The 21,931-nt window shown below is 37.0% G+C and overlaps 1 protein-coding gene across 3 annotated transcripts in view; it reads right to left on the bottom strand.

Moving 5' to 3' along the window:
- Window positions 1-21,931, bottom strand: part of WIPF1 (WAS/WASL interacting protein family member 1) — a 189,245-nt gene that overhangs the window by 11,344 nt on the left and 155,970 nt on the right. For all 3 annotated transcript variants that reach the window (XM_053698466.1, XM_053698464.1, XM_053698467.1), the window contains exons 5-6: window positions 8,954-9,718; window positions 1,919-2,134 (exon numbers count right to left, since the gene is read on the bottom strand). In XM_053698466.1, the coding sequence (XP_053554441.1) occupies window positions 1,919-2,134; window positions 8,954-9,718 (981 nt within the window). The remainder of the gene's footprint in view (window positions 1-1,918; window positions 2,135-8,953; window positions 9,719-21,931) is intronic.

Consider the following 21,931-nt stretch of genomic DNA (forward strand, 5'->3'; position numbering starts at 1 on the left):
AGTTATTAACTATTTAATAACTACCTAGTTAAAATAAGTACAAATTTACCTGTAAAATAAACCTTAACCTAAGTTACAATTACACCTAACACTACACTATAATTAAATTAATTACCTAAACTAACTACAATTAAATTAAATAAACTAAATTACGAAAAAAAAACCCCACTAAATTACAGAAAATAAAAAAGAAATTACAAATTTTTAAACTAATTACACCTAATCTAATCCCCCTACAAAAAAATAAAAAAGCCCCCCAAAATAAAAAATTCCCTACCCTATACTAAATTACAAATAGCCCTTAAAAGGGCCTTTTGCTGGGCATTGCCCGAAAGTAATCAGCTCTTTTACCTGTAAAAAAAAATACAATACCCCCCTCCAACATTAAAACCCACCACCCACACACCCAACCCTACTCTAAAACCCACCCAATCCCCCCTTAATAAAACCTAACACTACCCCCTTGAAGATCACCTTAAGGTAGGAAAATTCCTATTGGCTGATTTCTTTGGGGCAATGCCCAGCAAAAGGCCCTTTTAAGGGCTATTTGTAATTTAGTATAGGGTAGGGAATTTTTTATTTTGGGGGGCTTTTTTATTTTAATAGGGGGATTTGATTAGGTGTAATTAGTGTAAAAACGTGTAATTTCTTTTTTATTTTCTGTACTTTAGTGTTTTTTTTTTTTCCGTAATTTAGTTTATTTAATTTAATTGTGATTAATTGTAGTTAGTTTAGGTAATTAATTTAATTATGGTGTAGTGTTAGGTGTAATTGTAATTTAGGTTTGGGTTTATTTTACAGGTAAATTTGTACTTATTTTAACTAGGTAGTAGAGAAAAAAAGGCTTAGCACCGCACACCATTACCGACAAAAACTCGTAATCTAGCCGTTAGTTTTTTAATTTGACAGGTAAGTTTTAATTTAATTTAAGATAGGGAAATTAGAGTTTTAATATAAAGTTAGGGGGGCGTTAGGTTTATGGGTCACTAGTTTGCGGGAGGGCCTCGATTTAGGGGTTAATAGGTAGTTTATGGGTGTTTAGTGTACTTTGTAACACTTTAGTTATGAGTTTTATCTAACAGTTTTATTGCGTAAAACTCATAACTACTGCTTTTAGATGGCGGTACGGATCTTGTCGTTATTAGGTATAACGCAAGCTTTTTAGCCTCACAGCAAACCTCGTAATGGCAGCGCTATGGAAGTCCAATGAAAAAATGTCATTTTTACGAGTGCAGGACTGACGTCGCGTTACAGGCTAAAAGGCTTGCGGTACAGCTATACCGACAAGACTTGTAATAGCTGCGGTGCTGTTTTAACGCTGAAATGGGCATTTTTTCAGCGTTAAAAGACGAACGCACAACTCGTAATCTAGGTGTATCTGTTTTACCCCATGCAAAATGGTTAAATACATAGGTAAAGTCCCACTCAGGAAATGCAAGCCGTGCTGCTCCAGAGCTGGACATGGCTCATTAGCCAATCAGAGGCAACAGTCACACAACCCCTGCAATCATTGGCTGTGTCCTGCTCAGAAGCTGTGTTTAACCTCTTAGTGGGGTTTAAACTATAGTTATTTAGAATTACTAATGTTAAAATGACATGCTCTAACTGATTAAAGCATTTCATTCTTGCATCAGAATGTCCCTTTAAATGATACATTTTATACTTGTGTCCATTTTGATGACAAACATAGCAATAATAATAATTGTATTATTTATGCAGCACTCTCCTTCCCAAGTGAACTCAAAGCACTTGGGGTACTGGCCCTGCATGTAGATTGAAACCTGGTAAATAATAGCTGTTAGCATTACCAAACTCAGGAAGAATGAAAGGCTTTATCTGCGCTGACAGGATTTGAACATACAATTCTGAGGTTTTATTAGGTAGGTACTGCAGTTGATCAAGGTCTTTTTTTTCTTACCTTCGCTTGATGAGTCTTGAAAGCCATTTCTAATAGATAATGAGGGTGGTGGTGGTGGGGGCAGGGATCCCAAACCTGGTCTTTCAGGAGGTGGTGGAGGTCTTGATCCACTTCTTGGGCTTTCTGATAACACCCGAGAAGGAGTCTGTGGCCCTGAAGACCCTCTGGAACTTATACCATTTCTGCTTACAGGAGGAGGGGGAGGAGGAAGTTGCCCTGCAAGGTAACAATGCATGAAGTCCTTACACTAGATTTTGTAAACAAATAATACATGCAGCACTAATTACCAATTGAGGTGGTCTTGATAGTTTAATAAAGTTCTTTTTCTTTCACTGTAGCCTAACAGGGCTTGGAACTGCCTTAGGGAAGGGTAGCTCTATAATCAGCACTGTATATAAACAGATCTCTGTATACAGTACACAAAGGGTAAGTAATAGTTTTTATCCTCATTTCATAATTAGTAGATTTGGACTGGCAACACCTATCCTAATACAGTATAATTTTGTATTGTAGCCAGAAACAATTCTAAAGGCCAGGAAATATTATTTTCTATATACAATATACTTAAGACATATTCCAGGCACTAAGAAAGGCATTGTAGGCTTAGAGTTAAGTAAACATAGAGGATATTTTAAACACATAAAAACATTCTAGTTCATTTAAACACAAATACAAAAGCTCTCTTCAACAAACAGATTTTTAAAAGTTCTCTTTAACAAACAGATTTTTAATAAGAAATCTATTTTGTAAGTGAAACAGTAATACATGTATTAATTATGTATTAATATTTCATCTCTGTCACACTGTATAATAACAGGCATTATGACAAATGATAGACAAAAAAGTGTACAAACTACCAATAGCTATAGATTTAATCTATGAACAAAAGCGTTTTCTTTAAATGTACATATGCTAAAGACTGGCATTATGTCAAACGTAAAGATGAATCAATAATGATTTGTCTTTTTAAAGGGCCATTATACACTCATTTTTTCTTTGCATCAATGTTTTGTAGATGATCTATTTATAAAGCCCATAAAGTTTGTTTTTTTAAAAAATGTATAATTTTGCTCTGATTTTCAGACTCCTAACCAAGCCCCAAAGTTTTATTTGAATACCGTCAGTTACCTTCTCCAGCTTGCTCCTGTTTGTGTAAAGGGTCTTTTCATATGCAAAAAAAGGGGGAGGGGGGAGTGTCTGATATTTCCCACTTCCAGTGGGCTTTCCAACCGCCTTTTCAACAGAGCTAAACTGAAAGCTTCTAAGTATGTTTTTAAACCATTTTATACTGGATTTTTATATCAGTATCTGCGCATCTTATTCTGTATAGTAGTGTCTATTACATGCAGTTATATGAAAATGATTGTATACTGTCCCTTTAAGGGTTACAGTGTAATGCAAAGATAAACCTTCACTAAACTTTAGTGCCAATGCCCAAAAGTAGACAATGTATTGTACATCCGGAGCTGTGGTTTCTCTTTATCAGATGAGAATTTCCTGATAATTTGGGACTGTACTGTTCATTTCGATTAATTATTTCTAATGAGTTCAGGAAAGTTTTTTGCTGTTAAAATGCACATATGACTTAAGACACTGGTCCATGAGTGAGCACCTTTCCATTGAACAAAATGGCTAAGTTGAGACAAAGGGCTCTGTGATCTACAGCTCTTGGCTCAGGGGATATGATCTAAAATAATCTGTCATTGCTGTGAAGTCCATGATGGATGACCTTAATGCATGTGAGCAGTTTATCTGGCTAAGGGGCGTTATCTACATTTCTGTATGTGGTGGTGAGCTATAACACACAAGAAAGTGCTCAATAAATTAACCATTTTAAAAGTATATATAATGTACACTATAAAAATCAGAATCATATTATGCATAAAAAACCTGTATAAAAACATGTAGACGTGCACCATCAAAAAATTAGTTTCATGAAGAATAAAGAATTTTATTTTGAAGATATTAAATAATTTTTGTAATATTACATTTAATAATACTGTATGAGACATATACAAATAGTAAGCAATACGTATCTTTTTGTACAGCTTAAAAAAAAAGTACAAGTCACATGCAGCAGTGATTGATTGGAGCCCACTACATGTAATAAAGTAAATGAGTGTCAAGATGACAAGAATGACTCACACTCTTGGGTCAGTTAGGCCCAAATGTATAAACCAAGCTCACACTCTAAATCTTAAAATGGTTCTTGATACTGACAGGCTGCTTAAGCAATCAATCTATCAGCATAATAGGAATCAGTCCAGAATTAGACGCAAAGGCTAGGGGGAAGTTATAATACACACTAGCACACTGAGTACAACTACAGTCTTTGAAGAAATAGGTAAACTGAGATCAGCACTAAAAAATTCAAAAAACTCCAGCCACCATCTTCAATAAAAGACCTTTATTCTTTCATATATAGGGTCCCAGCAACATATACAACGTTTCAAGCCTGCACTAGGCTCTTAGTTATGTACCTGGTACATGACTAAGAGCCTAGTGCAGGCTTGAAACGTTGTATATGTTGCTGGGACCCTATATATGAAAGAATAAAGGTCTTTAATTGAAGATGGTGGCTGGAGTTTTTTGAATTTTTTGGATATTGAGGAGACTTGGCAAGTCTGTCACTCCGTGCCCCATTGAAAAAAGATACAGGTGTGCTGTTTCTATTAACTTTGGATATCAGAGATCAGCACTAAACAGACAGGGCTTGTACCGAGGATATCAAGAAGGGTAGGCAGGCAAAGGTCAGTAATTAACAGGTAGATCCAGTACAGAGGGTATCCAGGAGAGTGGTCAGACATGCAGGTCATTAACTTTACATGCAGGTCTTAAGAGTTGTTAGGCAGGCAGAGGTCAGCAACTTACAGACAGGTCCAGTACAGAGAAAATCCAGGAGAGTGGTCAGACAAGCAGAGGTCAGGAACTTTAAAAGCAGGTCCAAGAGTGGTCAGGCAGGCACAGGGCAACAACTAACAGGCAGGTCCAGTACAGAGGGTATCTAGGAGAGTGGTCAGACAAGTAGAGGTCAGGAACTTTACATGCAGGTCTAAGAGTGGTCAGGCAAGCAGATGTTAGCAACTAACAGACAGGTCCAGTACAGACGGTATCCAGAAAAGTAGTCAGACAAGCAGAGGTCAGTAACTTTACAGGCAGGTCCAAGAGTAATCAGGCAAGCAGTGGGCAGCATCTTACAGGCAGGTCCAGTACAGAGGGTATGCAGGCAGGGCCGGATTGGGCTACCGGGATGCCGGGGCATTTCCCGGTGGGCCGCCTTAGATAGGGCAGAATAGTTAATGCCTCACTCATGTGGCTAAGAGTTAAAGCAGTAGAAAACAGAGTGCAGGGTTGTCAGAGATATATTACATTAGTCTCCCTGCACAGCCCCTGCACACTCTGTAAAATTACTGCAGCTAAAGCATTTCTGCTAGTTAGGCAGGCTATGACAGTATTGGGACTGGCCCTGCCCTCAAAACAGCCTGATTGTGTTTCTGCACGGTCTGCTGCTTGGACTCAAAGTGCAGTCTCCCCCTTCTCCTCTCTGCCCGAGCGCGGCACTGACAGATCACTGACTTCACAGCCTTACACAGGCTTACACATATATATATATACATACATACATACACACACACACACACACACACACACACACACACACACACACACACACACACATATATATATATATATATATATATATATATATATATATATATATATATATATATATTTGATGAATTATAGTGCTGGTCTACAATTTTTCCAGGTCTGCTTTTTATTCCCAGTCCGGCCCTGTATGCAGGATAGTGGTCAGACAAGCAGAGGTCAGTAACGTTTACAGGCAGATCCAAGAGTGATCAGGCAGACAGAGGTCAACAACTAACAGGCAGGTCCAGTACAGAGGGTATCCAGGAGAGTGGTCAGACAAGCAGAGGTCATTAACTTTACAGGTAGGTCCAAGGGTGGTCAAGCAGACAGAGGTTAGCAATTTACAGGAAGGTCCAGTAGAGAGGGTAGCCAGGAGAGTTGTCAGACAAGCAGAGGTCAGTAACTTTACAGGCAGGTCCAAGGGTGGTCAGGCAGACAGAGGTTAGCAATTTACAGACAGGTCCCGTACAGAGGGTAGCCAGGAAAGTGGTCAGACAAGCAGAGGTCAGTAACTTTACAGGCAGGTCCAAGAGTGGTTAGGTAGACAGATGTCAGTAACTTAGAGACAGGTAGATTACAGAGGGTACAGAGGTCAGTAACTTTACAGGCAGAAAAATAAAGAAGCGCATCCAGGAGACAGAGCTGGATCCAACAAAGGGGTGCCGAGGATCTGACACACTAAGACTAAAAGGAGTCGCCTGACATCAACAGGAACAGCCGGCGCAGAGAGGAACACATCATGTTGTTAGTCAATGCAACCCTAAACATCCAACGGCCACACTGAGCGGTGAAAACAGTGCTCCAGACAGTGTTGTGCAAAGACAGGCTCGTTCACACAATCAATTCTGGGCTTCTTGATCTCTTGTGATTGGCTTCTCTCATGACTGTATTTCTCATATGAACAAATGTATGAACAAAATTTGTTCTGTCATACATTTGGTTACTCATTCATATAAGGATCCAATTATTCGTGCAGAAACTAATGCAATAAATAGCAAAAGTTTTGTTATTTTTGCACTTGTTTCAGAGCGAATGCACATCTCTAATACAGAGAGGTTCAAATAGATGTTTAAAAACTGCTCAAATTGAAAATGTACATTATTTCAATTTAGATGGTTAAACTTGGAACTAAAGAAAAACATAGTTGAAATCAGAGTCTCTCAGCATTGGTGAATCGGCTGAACAGAAGCGTTCCTTTGGCGTATAACAAGTTTCTGAGCATTTGGTATTGGAATTATCTAGGCATGTTACGCCTCTATGTCTAGCAGTTTCATCTCAACGAATGTAGGCTTTCAAATTTGTTTCAAAATATGCATTGGGCTTATTAAAGTGAAGAAAAAAAGACGTATGTAAAACTAGGAATGAATGCAAGGTAAATTGCACTAAAACAGTGTCATTTGATTTGATGTGCTTCAGAAAAATTGTTGCCACCAGTGCTAGGTGTTCCCCTGTGAGAATCTGCATTTTAGTAAACTAGAGAATTCCTGGTTCGGTCCCTTTCCTTAAATCATTCTGTGAGGTCTGCCCATGCAAGGGTCAACGTGATATATCTTGCCATTATGACAAATTTTAGATTGGGCCTTATGTCTTGGCTGCCATGTTTGTGCTCATGAAAAAAATCCTTGCGGTTATGTGTCCTTAAGGTTAACAGAGTAATTCTCAGGTGTGACAGGGAATTAATGAATAAGGTTTGAAATGACATTATAAGATGGGAAGATACACATAGATAAGATGGACAGTGAATGAAATTATAAGGTGGGAGGATACATAGAGTAAGGGGGACAGCAAAAAGGTATAAGGTGGAAGGATGAATAAAACAAAATAGGTGAAGTGAAATACACAGAGAAAGAGGATTGGTGAATGTAAGTGTAAGGTGGGAGATACAAAGAGTAAGAAGAGTGAATATAGATTAGCAGTAAATAGAGGTCTTTAAGAGGATGAAGGTATAAGATGGAAAGATTCATACAGTAAAACTGAGAGGGATATAGGTTGGTAAGAGAAACAGACTAAGAGGGGAGGAGGATGAAGGTATAAGGAGTTACTATATGGATTTAAAAGCTGTAGGAATTTATAGACTATGGAAGAGGAAGGGAGAAGGTGTAAACTGCACAGAATAGTGATGTGTGAATTTTGAAATATTCCATTTAAAAAGGGCAGAGAGGTGTTTGAATGCATTGTCCCTATAAGGGTATTTAGTGATGACATAGAAATAAGACAATATAGTGACAAAATTCAGCTACATCTTCTAAAGGATTTGTGTGAGACACCTCAGCCTATACTAATCAGACTAACCATGTGGCAATGGTAAAATATAAAAATATGGCAAATTACATAATTTTACGTCATTACCTTCTCAAGCTAACTTTCACAGTTCTGGAAATATTGGAAATTGGTTTGATCACAAATATGCATCTCTGTAAGTTTTTTCAAGTTATAAGATATATAACATATTCATGGCAGTTTTGTATTTATTGTCATTTTTAAGCTAAACAATAAATGTAACAGCAACATAAAATGGCGCATCACTTGAGTGTTTCTTTAAATGACGCATACAAACTTTAAAGTTTCCTTTTCTAAATATTTTATTTTTGGTGAAGCACTTTTGTGTAAATTAAAAGTAAATCAGCAAATTACCTTTATTATTATTATTACTAATAATGATATCATCATTATTTATTTATCACTCCTTAAACCTTACTTTACATTGCATGACAACAAAACTTTTGGATCCAAAACTGAAATTTGATATTTTAATCATTTGACTTTAGGTTTATAGTGATGTAATTTTTAAAAGTTAGAATATAGTGCTTGAGATATCTTTAGGCATATTTATCTATACCATTGCAGAATATGTGCCTGTTTTTTTTTAACTGACTTTATGGGAGACGCAGCTCCCTCAAAACAAGGTAACAATGTCAGTAATATTTTACATAATAATAGTAGAGTATACATAGAAGAAACAGAAATACCTTCCCCTTTTCCATAAAGTAAACATAGGATTTGATATGAGGGTGGGAAGGAGAGGGTGGGGGAGAAGTGTATAAAAAAGAGAGAAGCTTGTGCTCAAGAGTTGGCGACGTTTCTTTGTCGTTATGTTTTACTATCACTGTGGTTAGTGAAATTTGGGGCATCTATTTACGTGTTACACAACAATGGCATTGGTGTGTATGGGTTTACCCAGTCTACGATGGCTCTATCTGATGAATACAAAGTGCTTGGAAGCATTAGGAATATGTGCCTGTTTTATACATCTTGAGTGCTGTTACACGAAATTTTCTGCATTTGTTCCATGTTATTGATATATACTGAAATTTTAAATAACAATTTATGTGATTTAAAAAACTAAACAAAAAAAAACTTAACGTAAGGTGAGACATTACTTACCAGATCTTCCGGGTGGTTCTCTAACAGGTGGAGGTGGTCTCTCATTAGCAGGTGGAGGAGGTGGGGGTCCTGTCCTTGTGGGAGGTAAGGCAGGAGGAGAGGGACCAGATAAAGATGAATTACGTTGAGGAAGTCTTGGCATATCATCAAAACCACTTGGTGTTGGAGGAAGTGGAGGAGGTCCTGGCCTTCCTGGAGGCAGAGGTGGAGCCAGTGAAGATGAGATCGGTCTCGGAGTGGATGGCACTGGAGGTTTATTATTTGGAGGCGGTGGAGGTGGAGCTACATCTCTGCCAAGTGATGGTCTGTGTCCTGTTGGAGGTGGTGGAGGTCTATCATCGATTGCTCGGGCAGGAGTTAAAGGAAGTGGCGGCCTATTCATTGAAGGAACTGATTGAGGAGGGGACTGTAATTGTCGGCTGACTCCTCCAAATCCATGTACTTTGTTTGAATTTAAAGGTGATTGGCCAGATGGCGAGCCTGATGGTCTATTACCTGCTGGGACTGGTGGTGGTCCTCTATTATACAGACTTGAAGGGGCTGGCCTGGGTGTGTTAGGTACTGAAGGTGGTGCAATTTCTGGTCTTACACCAAAATCATTCCTTGGTGGAGGTGGCAAACGGTTCCTCTGAGGTTCAGGGGCATTACTTCTGATTCCCATGGGCAATGCAGGTCCCCTTGGAGACCCACCTGAAGGGGCAAAAGGTCTAGGAGATGTGGTTCTTCCACCAGGTGGCAACATTGGAGGTCTACTTCCCACAGAATCTAAAAAAAAAAAAGATAACCTGTTAATAACCTAAAACAAAATGTATTGATATTTTATTAAGGAGTTAAAAAATACCCAAAACAAAAACAAATCACACTTGTATGTTGATGAATATTATTTATATGAATATTCTGCAAAGTAACAGTATTAGAATACTTAATTAAGAGGACTAATTTCCAAGCCCAGATCTAGAACAAGAATTGATACATCATTTATACTAAAAAATATAAAAAATAAAGAAAAAGTACACATAAGAATAAAGTGAGAAAGAAATTAACTATGTTTCCTTGTTATAGCAAAGAAGACTTAAAAGTCTGTGGAACAGACTATGAATGAAGCAAAAATGCTCTCACAATGATGTCATGTGCACATGGAGGATATATTCAAACATAATGATGGTATTACAATGTCTAGCATCTGAAGATCACACATGAGTATACTGCATTAAAGATGATGCTGAAAACTACCAAAGAGGTTTTTACAGTCATAGGCTCATTTACTCAATTATTTAAGAAAATTGCAAACTGATTCATCAACTCAACTGACTAACAATGCTCTTGTGCAAACATGTATGTGTTAATTATATCATAAGGTTGTGGTACTGTTCATTTCTACTTCTTGGTTACAAAGGAATGAATAAAGAGTTTATTTTTATATATGTATGACATTTATCAACTTAAATTAAGCACTAAATTGCAAAAATAAGATAAATGTTTTAAAAAACATTTATAAAGCTATCAGTTTTCTAAAACAAAACAAAAAAAATAAACATTTGTACTGTTTCTCTCTCTACAATCCACTCATAATCTAGCGCATTGTATGACTAATTTCAGAGATAGCTAAATCTCTTCTGTGTGATTGTTTCTGTGTGAGAGAGTGTGTTACAGAGTGAGGGCTAGATTACAAGTGGAGCGCTAAATTATCGCGTGCCCGCAAACGGCAAATTTAGCCTTTTGCGGACGCACAATAATTAATCAGCCATTGTAAGTGGCTGGTTATTGCTACAGCAAGCTTGCAGTAACAATTAGTGCTTATAGAATTAACCAGAGATCAGATCTCTGGTTAATTTTATAAATCTGCCCCAAAATACTGTCTAGTGTAGTTTATTAAAAAAATAAAGAGGGCAGTATCTTTATTTTTTAATAAAAATTACTGCACTAGGCAGTATTTTTGGGTTAATGTTGGTGGGCATTGGGTGTTAGAAAAAAAACAACACTAAAAGTGCCTTTACATTGCGGTCTAAGGGAACTGTGGTTTTCCAGTAAATATATATGTATATCAACATATATATTTATATTTGCTGCCATCGCTGCACAACTTGCTCCCTTCACTGGCGCTGAAGTTCTGATGCCATCTCTGATGGCATCAGAAGAGGCACCATTGGAGCCTATGGAAGCATGCTCTCGTGAGGTTGTGTTCGCATTGCTTTGAACTTGTAATACCAGCGCACATTAGCATGCGCTGGTATTAAACAGTGGAGCGCAAATATTGCTTTTATTAAAGCGACATTTAGTGATCCAAGTGTAATCTGGCCCTGAGTGTTTGTGTGAATGTTGGAGAGTGTGAGAGAAAAAGTGTTTTTAGGTCTATGTGAGAGTGATTGTTTTTGTGTGTGTGTGAGTGAAAAAGTGAGTGTCTGTATGTGAGAGTAAGTGTTTCTATGTGAGTGTGAGAGGGAGTTAGTGCTACTGTGTGAGAGGGAGCAAATGTTTTTTTTATTTCTGTGTGAGTAAGAGAAAGAGTAAGTCTATGTGTGTATGTGATAGTGATTGTTTCTGTGTGTGTAAGAGATATAATGTTTCTGTGTGTGTGTGTGTGAAAGAGAAATAAAGTGAGTGTTTCTGTGTGTAAGAGAGAGATTCTCTGTGTGTATGTTTGAGAGAGATTTTCTGTGTGTGTGAATGTTTCTGTGTGTTTCTGAATGGGTGATTTTGTGTGAGTGTTTCTGTCTGTGAGTGCTTGTGTGTGTGTGTGTAAATGAGAGTTTCTGCATGTGTGTGAGTGTTTCTGTATTTGTGTTACCACCTTGGCCAAAATTGTACAGAGTGCTCATAAAATATAGAGGAAACATTGCTTTCTACTCTGATCAAGCAGTCACAATAGAGCATGTAACAGGTTTACAGTTCTGAAGTCTGCAGTGTACACTCCATTGTCTCTAAGGTCAACAGGAAAACAAAGTTTTGTTTACATTAAAAAAAAATAAAAAAACAGACACAATAATTGATAAAAGCACATTACAAAATGTTTTTACCATGCATATTTAAATAGATTGTGATCTGTCCCATACTGTGTATTCAATTTGCCTCATATCTCTCCCAAATGTTTATCTTATCATTTTTATTAAAGCCAAACAATTGAGATTTTGTTGACAAAATGACAGTAGCAAACCCTGTCTTCTGCAGACTCAAGTCTGGATTGGCTGCACCAAATAAGGAAAATTGTGCTATGAGCATTGAAAAACAATTGCAGCAAACAAAATGTTAATCTGTTCCAATATACGTTGGACTACTGATATGTTAAAGGGACATTTAACAGCTGGGTACAACTGCAGTAGCAAGTTACTACTCACCAAGGTATTGTTTTTCCTCCTGTACATGCAGCTCTCTTTAAAGCTCTTTATTTAACATATTACAGAATCCAGATAGAAAAGCTCTGCATTTTAAACTGGGTGCCGCCATCTTGTAGCACTCAAATTGTTGCATTCTGTGATAGAAGCAGTGCACTTTCACAGATCTGCTTTTTGACAGCTGTACCTTTCACTTCAGTTTAGTTTACGTAATAGAGAGCAGAAATGTTACATTTTTGCAGTTTTTAAGTACAGTTTAAATGCTAAATAACAAATATAAGCTCCAAGATGCTACCTCCCAGTGTGAAGATGCAGCGCTTCACTAACTACTACTTGTAAGGGGTTAAAATAAGAGAATGACTTTGAAGACAGTTGGTGAGTAGTAACCTGCTACTGTAGTTGTACTCAGCAGTTTAATGTACCTTTAATCTGTTGGAAGGCTGAAACAAAATGTTCTAATTTATTTACTGTCCCTTTAAGGGGAAGATGTGTTACTAATAATAGTGTAACTATAGAGAATGTACTTGCAGACATCTGGAGTCGGTTAGAGAAGGGAAGGAACCAGTGGCACTACTAATTGGAGAAAGAGTAATAATTAACCCCTTGATTCAGAATATAATATGCAAACTTAGTTATATTATTCTGTGATAGAAGACTTGGGTGCAATGTAGTGGAGAGACTCTAAACAAATTGACAAGAGAGGTTGAACCAACCTATTCTTGAAAAAGACTACATAAACTGCACTCACAGGGTTACAAAGCAATGATACTATCCTCCGAGGGAATATTGTGTAAAAAGTCAGACAAAAAGTGCAGTTAGGGCTAGAATTAGACACAATCTAAAGTTACCATAAAATTTAACCTTTATTAAGAGCATAGTTAAAATTGGAAAACACACTTAAAAACACACTTAGGAGCCAAGAATTAATAAACTTAGTAAATAAGTGCTGGGTAGAGTATATAGACCTCTTGCAATTTAATATAATGAAACCATAAGTGCTCCCCGTAGGAGCTGCTGGTAATGTAACAAATATAGTGGATTAGTACCTTAGAATTGCAAAGGGGCTATGGACATATGATCACCAAGTGAATAATGATCAATGTATGTTAAGTACCAAATGAATGGAAAATCTGGGTTGTACCCCAGTTATCTGTATGTTAAAAATCACTTGCATGAAGTCCTGCTCATAAATCCGATTCTATAAAGTATTGACCCATAACACTGATTGATCTCAATAGGCAGTGAGTTAAATATTCTATCTAGCTAAATTGATTATAGCTAAAAATCATGTGAATTGTATATATGATAATGGTTCAGTTGCCACAGAGAATTGTATATTCCCACTATTAGATTATTACACAACCACAAGTACTGCTATATTCTGGTAATACTTTACCATGTAAATTGCACCAGGCAGTATATGTATACTAGAGTAAGTAGCTCAATAATACCCCGCCATTGGCCTCTTGGTTACAATAGTATAATATAGGATATTGGTTCACTCACTTCATGAGTATTATTGTAAACTTAGAGGTTGCAATACTACTTGGTCAATGGTATTATTGTCGCGAGCAGTATGTGCGATACTTAGCAAGTGCAGATTCAATTCGTACAGCGTTTTTGTTATGTGTTATCAATATCAATAAGTACAAGACCTTAGATATTGATGTGTCCTGGTGGGTGTTAAACTTTATTTAGTTATGTAACAAGCAGTTTACATATACTGCTATATATAATTTGGAAATTAGCACACAGGTATCACTCAGTAGACATAACACAGGTCCCATCAGATTAATAGTTAAACTGAGCTGCTGCGATTTGTAATATAAATAATACTGGGGGCATAAGTGACTGTGTTCTACAATTATTAATTAATCTTATATTCCTGGCTTGCCACGTATTGCTTGCTCATTGACAGTATATTAAACCTTGGATACTGCTGTGTTATGGTTAGTGTTAGCCTTGTTTGTAACAAGCAGTTTATATATACTGCTATAGAAGGTACCAATATTCACGCATGGGTATCATTAGGTAAACATTATACAATCCCCCTCGAGTTTACAATCAAGCTAAGATGCTAAAATGTACCTGAGATTACTTTGATATTAAAGCTTATTACTGTCAAATGTTCCAATATAAACCCTCAAGTATCGCTTAGTAAGCATAACACAATGTCTCTTCCGTTTGGGGTTAAGCCTGAAGTTTGTTAGTTAAATTGTTAATTCATACTAAGTCAAAAAGAGGTTTTTAGTATAAATACTTCTAAGGGCTTCAGCAATTCGTAGTTAACCCTATGTTACTGACTTGCAACTAGTGGCCTGATCCTTATCAGTAATTTTTTATTGTAGATATTGTTATATAAGTATAGGCTTGAATAACTTTGTGTTCTTATCAACTACTGCTTAAATCAGTCAATGTCATATCATATCTCTAAGTTCACCCCACCGAATAAGCTTAATAATCTGTAGTCAGTTTAGCGTAATAGTCAATCACTGTAGTGTTCATATGGCACGATCAATTATAATGCCCGTTCTAATCCTGTATAAAGGTTAACAATATATAAAACAAAAATATTGTTCCATACAAGTGGAGCTTATTACATGCATGAATGTTAGATTTATGACTAATAATTTTTTCATAACTAACTGGGACTATACAAGTAACAGTACCTCATAACCACAATTATTTAAACATCAACTCCATCAGGATCATAAGTGGGTAACACTTATAGGATATTTCTTTTTAACCAATCCAAGTCAAATCACTTAAAGTTGTTGAGATCACATTTTTTAATTCTTTTAAAAATAGTTTTTTGATTTTTAGTTTGAGTAACTATTCACATAGACACACACAGAGGGTCTATCCCTATGATTTTCACAGCCACACTATTCACGTAACAATTAGACACACAATTATTGAGACAATATCACTTTGGCAGTATTAGCCTTCACTTCTTATTTCTATGGTAGAATCCATAGGCATAATTACACAGACAGTCAATTCCACTTTGACACTATCTGACTTCAGCTCCCGTTTAGCTATATAGCTACATCACTATCACTTGAGCACTTTATAATTTAAATCACCAAAGAACAGCACACTTCAATATTGTCATCTTCAAATAAGTAGCTAATGTATTATGGCACCGTAGAAGTGGGGATATATTTAATAAATTCCCCTTCTGGACACGAGTTCCTGTGTGGGGGTGGAGACTAATGGCAGCATGTCTCATGTCGGCGTTCAGGTCGACTGCTAACAACGCATCCCACTCTTATTGCTCCATAGCCCCAGATCTCTGTGGTACAGAGGGGCCGTGGCAAGTGTGATCTTGCCGGAGAAGGAACTCATCAAGGCCAAATTGGCCTGCGGTTTTTACCGCATCTTTTATTCTCGTTTTCTGATCCAGTGGTTACCCCAGAAACAACTTGAAGGAGAGAGGTAAAAGTCCGTGGTCTATCCTGGTTGTAGAATCTTTGGACAGTACTACCCCTACCCAGATAAGCCGGGTCTAATCTAGGGTGCAAGTGCAAAGTTGGGGGTCCTGCAACAACATAACATCCTACCGGAGTGGCAGAGGGTGAGATACCTGGAAGTGAAGCATTGTCTCCCGGATTGAAAGAGTGCCGTGATTGGGAGGACGGCGGAGGGATCCGCTAGCAGCATCCGGGAGTGAGGCGTCGGAGGCGTGTGTGGCTTCCGGCCTTTGGATCCAGGAACGGCCACCGGAGATAGCGCGCAGAAGCCAAGGCTGCAATTCAGGGTGTGGTAGCGGTTGGCGTTTCCCCAGCTACAGGTCAGCTCGCCGTATGGAAGGCATCCTGGTTATGGTCTTACAGAGCCCGCAAGTATAATTGTCTGTACTGATCCCACATAAGAGGGTATCTTTCTCTTATTACAAAAAACGTTGACTCTGACGATAAATAACTTGTTATATGGGAAGGATTTTAAGTATATTTTCAGTCTAAATCGCTTGAATATTAAAGGCTAAATATTACTGCTATGCCTGACACTTGGAACTTAGCCGAAAAGAAGAAAAGAACTGTATCAATGACTCTGTTACAATAATCTTCGCTATCTGGTGTATTGTCATCTTAAATATCACTACAAAAAGCATCAACAATACATGACAGTCTCTTTTTTCTTCGCCAGATCTAGTGTTAATTAAGGGACTTAAACTGCCCTAGATAAAATTTTATGTATGGGCCATATTGTAGAATTGTAAATGCATATGCATTAGTGTTGGTTATGCAAAACTCTTAGGAAATGCACTGCTAACTCTCTTTATCTATTGCTATAAGGTGTGTTTTATAAGTTTCATACATTATTCAAAGATTGTTAAAAACTGTTAACATATTTGTCTGATTATCTGCATAAGGGCATCTTAGCTATGTTCAGGATCACAGACAGGTTATAACTGACATTTCAACCTTCAGTTTATAAGAACAGTTATAAGATAAAAGCACATAACTTTGAGACTTGTTTATAATCAAAAAGGCAGCTATTTAGGTGTAAGTGTTTTTGCCATCATATGATACCGAATGGCTTTTTCTTTTTTTTTCTCTTTCTACGTTTTTTTTCTTTTTCCACTTTTCTGCTAATTGTCAATACACAAGACATAGGGCAGTGGAAATTAGCAAAGTAAATTGGTTTTGTTAGGACTTTTTGCCTAATTATTGGAACACTAACTTAAGTAATTACACACACTATTAATTCTTCTATCACATTAAAAAAAAAAAAATAATAAAAAAAAAAAAAAAATTCCCCTTCTTTACTTTACGCTGACAGCAAATCTGACAATTCACGAGTAATAAATAGGATCCTGTTCTTATGCAGAGGATCGACATTAAAAAGAAAGGTGAAAATGTATTGCTTTGGCATAGTACTATTTCTTCCGTTAACTTCAAATATAACATCATTTGATATTTTATCCATGTAATAAGACAGTAGTTTTAATCTCCCTTTCCTGGTAACACAATACAAACTATTCGTTACACTGTAGGGATTATGATTTGACACTACACGCTCTGTCACTTTAGTCAACATCCTATTGGACTTTGAATGTTACTGCTAGGATTGGTAGCCTTAGAATAACATCATCACAAGAGGCGTGTCCATCACGCCTTTAAATAACCGGCTTTTGAGCGGCGCGCTCACTCTTTGATAAAGCCGCAAGGCGAAACATGTTAGGGTCGCTAGGGAATTGGTGAGGAGTCCTTGGAGCTCCTGTATTTTAGTATGCCTTAGGCAGCCTAGTATAATTCTCTCTGATAAACCTAAGGGCTGGTTGTTGGACAGGGTATAAAAGGGTTGGAAGAGTTGGCTACTATTAATATTTGTTAACTGAAAGAGTGACAACTCCCTTACACAACCTTAACCACTATTAGTATCTTCAGTATCTTTTTAAATAACGCGGTCATCTGTTTGGCCACACCGCAAAAATAATGTAATAGTTTGATAGACGCTCAAGCCGTTTCAAATTGACCCATACTTTGCTACAAATACACTAATCACAGTTACCAATATGAATTGCAACTTGTTGTAATACTTCTACAAACTAGACAAACCTGTATACTTAGATTGCTAAAGATTTCAGAAGGGAAGCTTACTTGTTGGGCCACTGCCTGTAGCTGGGTATTTGGGTATTACCTGAACCGGAACCGAAGCGGTTACAAGATCTGTATAGCAGCAGCAGAATACAAATGTGTGTTAAGTCCCTGAGTAGGGCGATCAATATACTAGATTAGCTCTTGTATCTGTAAATGGTATATTAGCCGAAACCCACCTTACAGAGGCTAAGGACACTAACTATAGTCAGGTTAACTAACACTACAGTGATTGACTATTACGCTAAACTGACTACAGATTATTAAGCTTATTCAGTGGGGTGAACTTAGAGATATGATATGACATTGACTGATTTAAGCAGTAGTTGATAAGAACACAACACTATTCAAGCCTATACTTATATAACAATATCTACAATAACAAATTACTGATAAGGAACAGGCCACTAGTTGCAAGTCAGTAACATAGGGTTAACTACGAATTGCTGAAGCCCTTAGAAGTATTTATACTAAAAACCTCTTTTTGACTTAGTATGAATTAACAATTTAACTAACAAACTTCAGGCTTAACCCCAAACGGAAGAGACATTGTGTTATGCTTACTAAGCGATACTTGAGGGTTTATATTGGAACATTTGACAGTAATAAGCTTTAATATCAAAGTAATCTCAGGTACATTTTAGCATCTTAGCTTGATTGTAAACTCGAGGGGGATTGTATAATGTTTACCTAATGATACCCATGCGTGAATATTGGTACCTTCTATAGCAGTATATATAAACTGCTTGTTACAAACAAGGCTAACACTTACCATAACACAGCAGTATCCAAGGTTTAATATACTGTCAATGAGCAAGCAATACGTGGCAAGCCAGGAATATAAGATTAATTAATAATTGTAGAACACAGTCACTTATGCCCCCAGTATTATTTATATTACAAATCGCAGCAGCTCAGTTTAACTATTAATCTGAGGGGCAGAATAGGTTGGTTCAACCTCTCTTGTCTTATAAATCTGAGGGGACCTGTGTTATGTCTACTGAGTGATACCTGTGTGCTAATTTCCAAACTATATATAGCAGTATATGTAAACTGCTTGTTACATAACTAAATAAAGTTTAACACCCACCAGGACACATCAATATCTAAGGTCTTGTACTTATTGATATTGATAACACATAACAAAAACTCTGTACGAATTGAATCTGCACTTGCTAATTATAGCACATACTGCTCGCGACAATAATACCATTGACCAAGTAGTATTGCAACCTCTAAGTTTACAATAATACTCATGAAGTGAGTGAACAAATATCATATATTATACTATGGTAACCAAGAGGCCAATGGCGGGGTATTATTGAGCTACTTACTCTAGTATACATATACTGCCTGGTGCAATTTACATGGTAAAGTATTACCAGAATATAGCAGTACTTGTGGTTGTGTAATAATCTAATAGTGAGAATATACAATTCTCTGTGGCAACTGAACCAATATCATTTATACAATTCACACGATTTTTAGCTAGATAGAATATTTAACTCACTGCCTATTGAGATCAATCAGTGTTATGGGTCAATACTTTATAGAATCGGATTTATGAGCAGGACTTCATGCAATTAATTTTTACACATCACTAACTCCTACGATTATTTGTGGCCAAGTGTTTTTTAACACACAGATAACTGGGGTACAACCCAGATTTTCCATTCATTTGGTACTTAACATACATTGAACATTATTCACTTCGTGATCATATGTCCATAGCCCCTTTGCAATTCTAAGGTACTAATCCACTATATTTGTTACATTACCAGCAGCTCCTACGGGGAGCACTTATGGTTTCATTATATTAAATTGCAAGAGGTCTATATACTCTACCCAGCACTTATTTACTAAGTTTATTAATTCTTGGCTCCTCAGTGTGTTTTTAAGTGTGTTTTCCAATTTTAACTATGCTCTTAATAAAGGTTAAATTTTATGGTAACTTTAGATTGTGTCTAATTCTAGCCCTAACTGCACTTTTTGTCTGACTTTTTACACAATATTCCCTCGGAGGATAGTATCATTGCTTTGTAACCCCGTGAGTGCAGTTTATGTAGTCTTTTTCAAGAATAGGTTGGTTCAACCTCTCTTGTCAATTTATCTGGAGTCGGTTGGTGCGCTGCCTTCTATTACAGCACTGCTGCTAATTTATTATGCATTTGTCTCTCTCACCTGCACTCCCTGCATACACACTGTTAATAACCTATGCATTACCCACTTGTGAGGTTAGGGGTGCCGGCTGTAAATCTAGTCTTAAAATTAAATGGTCTAAAAAATTAGAACATGCTTTTTTTTATATATTTAAAACAGCTTTTTCCCCAGTGTTAGGTGTAAAAGTAAAGTAGGGTTGTAAAATTGAAGGCCAGGTTGATACATATAATCATGGCAGTATCACTTGAAGGGACACTAAACACTAAGGGCCAGATTACAAGTGGTGAGGTATTTTGCGCTTCCGCTAGAATGTTAACTGCGCTAGAATTAAGAATGTTGCGCTTGTCTGGTTGTGTTCGTATTATGAGTTGAAAGTAAACAGTTTTTTTTTTTAAAATATAGTTTTTATTGAGAAATACAGCTTATAGATAACAAAAATGGCAATAGTGATGGTACATTCATTGATCATGTTACATAAGTAGGATAGATTTGGTAAACAATAGAGCTCTTATGGTAATTTATTCTTTAGTGTAAGATCATATGCGGCCGATGTGAAGAGTCTTTTAAAGGACAATAAAGGTCCATGCCGCTTGTTTAGCATTCTTTTGTCATAGTCCGACTGTACCTAGTATTAACTGTCTGTTTTTACCATTTTTACAAGGATAAATTAAATTATTTAACCAAAAAACAAATAATAACTAACAGTAACTGAAAACATAAAAACATTAAATTTGTACTTTTCTTGAGTGTGACTGAGTACATGTAATAAGTGTCATGATATGATGGATTCTCGGTGTGCAGGGGTCAGGTATATAACAATGGATATAGGTGAAATCCTAGATTACCTTATTTTCTAGTGTTGCTCCTAGGGACCTCATTGGTTGGGTCGTGTCTCCCAGAGGAACATTATGTCAGCGTGCATGTCTAACTGATTTGTAATAAGATAATGGTATCTTTCTAGCTTGAGGTTGGTTTGTGTTTCTTGTATCCATGTTTGCAGAGTGGGTACTGTTTCTTTTTTCCACAAACGTGGGATTAGTTGGTGCGCACTGTTTATCATGACTTGTAAAAGTTTTACATGTGTTCTAGAGTCAAGTTTCGAGTATTTGTGGAAGAGCAATATCATTGGGTCCAGGGTTATGGGTGTACCTAGGGTATCTTGTATGTAGGTGGTAAAAGATTCCCAAAAGGGTTTCATTTTAGGGCAGGTCCACCAAATATGATATAAGGTCCCTTCGTCTGAGCATTGTCTCCAGCAACGGTTGGAAGAGTTAGGGAAAATGTGTTTAAGTCTTTGTGGCATTAAATACCATCTAGTAAGAAGTTTGGTGTTAGTCTCTAAGAGTTTGGCTGAGTGGGCTGATTTGCGGATGGAGATAAAAATTGATTGCCAGTCAGCAACTGGGATGAGAAACAGCAAATCTCTCTCCCAGGATTTGGTAAAATTCGTCAGATCTCCGTCTTTTGGTGAAGTAAGTAGTTTGTAGGTCAGTGAGATAATGTGGTATATGGGAGAGGAGGAACAACACAGCCTCTCAAACTGGGTTCTCTGTCTCGTTAGATTGTGTTTATGTATAGATTGGAGGAAATGGTTGAGCTGGTGATATCTAAACCATGTGGCATAAAACCCATCGCCTAAGTGTTTAATATGTTGTCTTGGTAGTAATTTACCCTCCTCCGCAAGAATGTATGCAGGTAAAAAGAGATGTATATCTTTGGTACCAGATGAAGTAATATTGATACCCGGTTGGAAGTCAGGGTTTTGTAAAGTAGGCGTAAGTGGTGAGGGTATTGTGGAAATATTAGAGTGGGTTTTTACTATCTCTGTCCAGGATCTATGGGTTTCTGATATTATGGGGTTTGAAGATTTTCTTATTTTAGTC

The sequence above is a fragment of the Bombina bombina genome, chromosome 1 (assembly GCF_027579735.1).
Source record: "Bombina bombina isolate aBomBom1 chromosome 1, aBomBom1.pri, whole genome shotgun sequence".
Taxonomy (NCBI): Eukaryota; Metazoa; Chordata; class Amphibia; order Anura; family Bombinatoridae; genus Bombina; species Bombina bombina.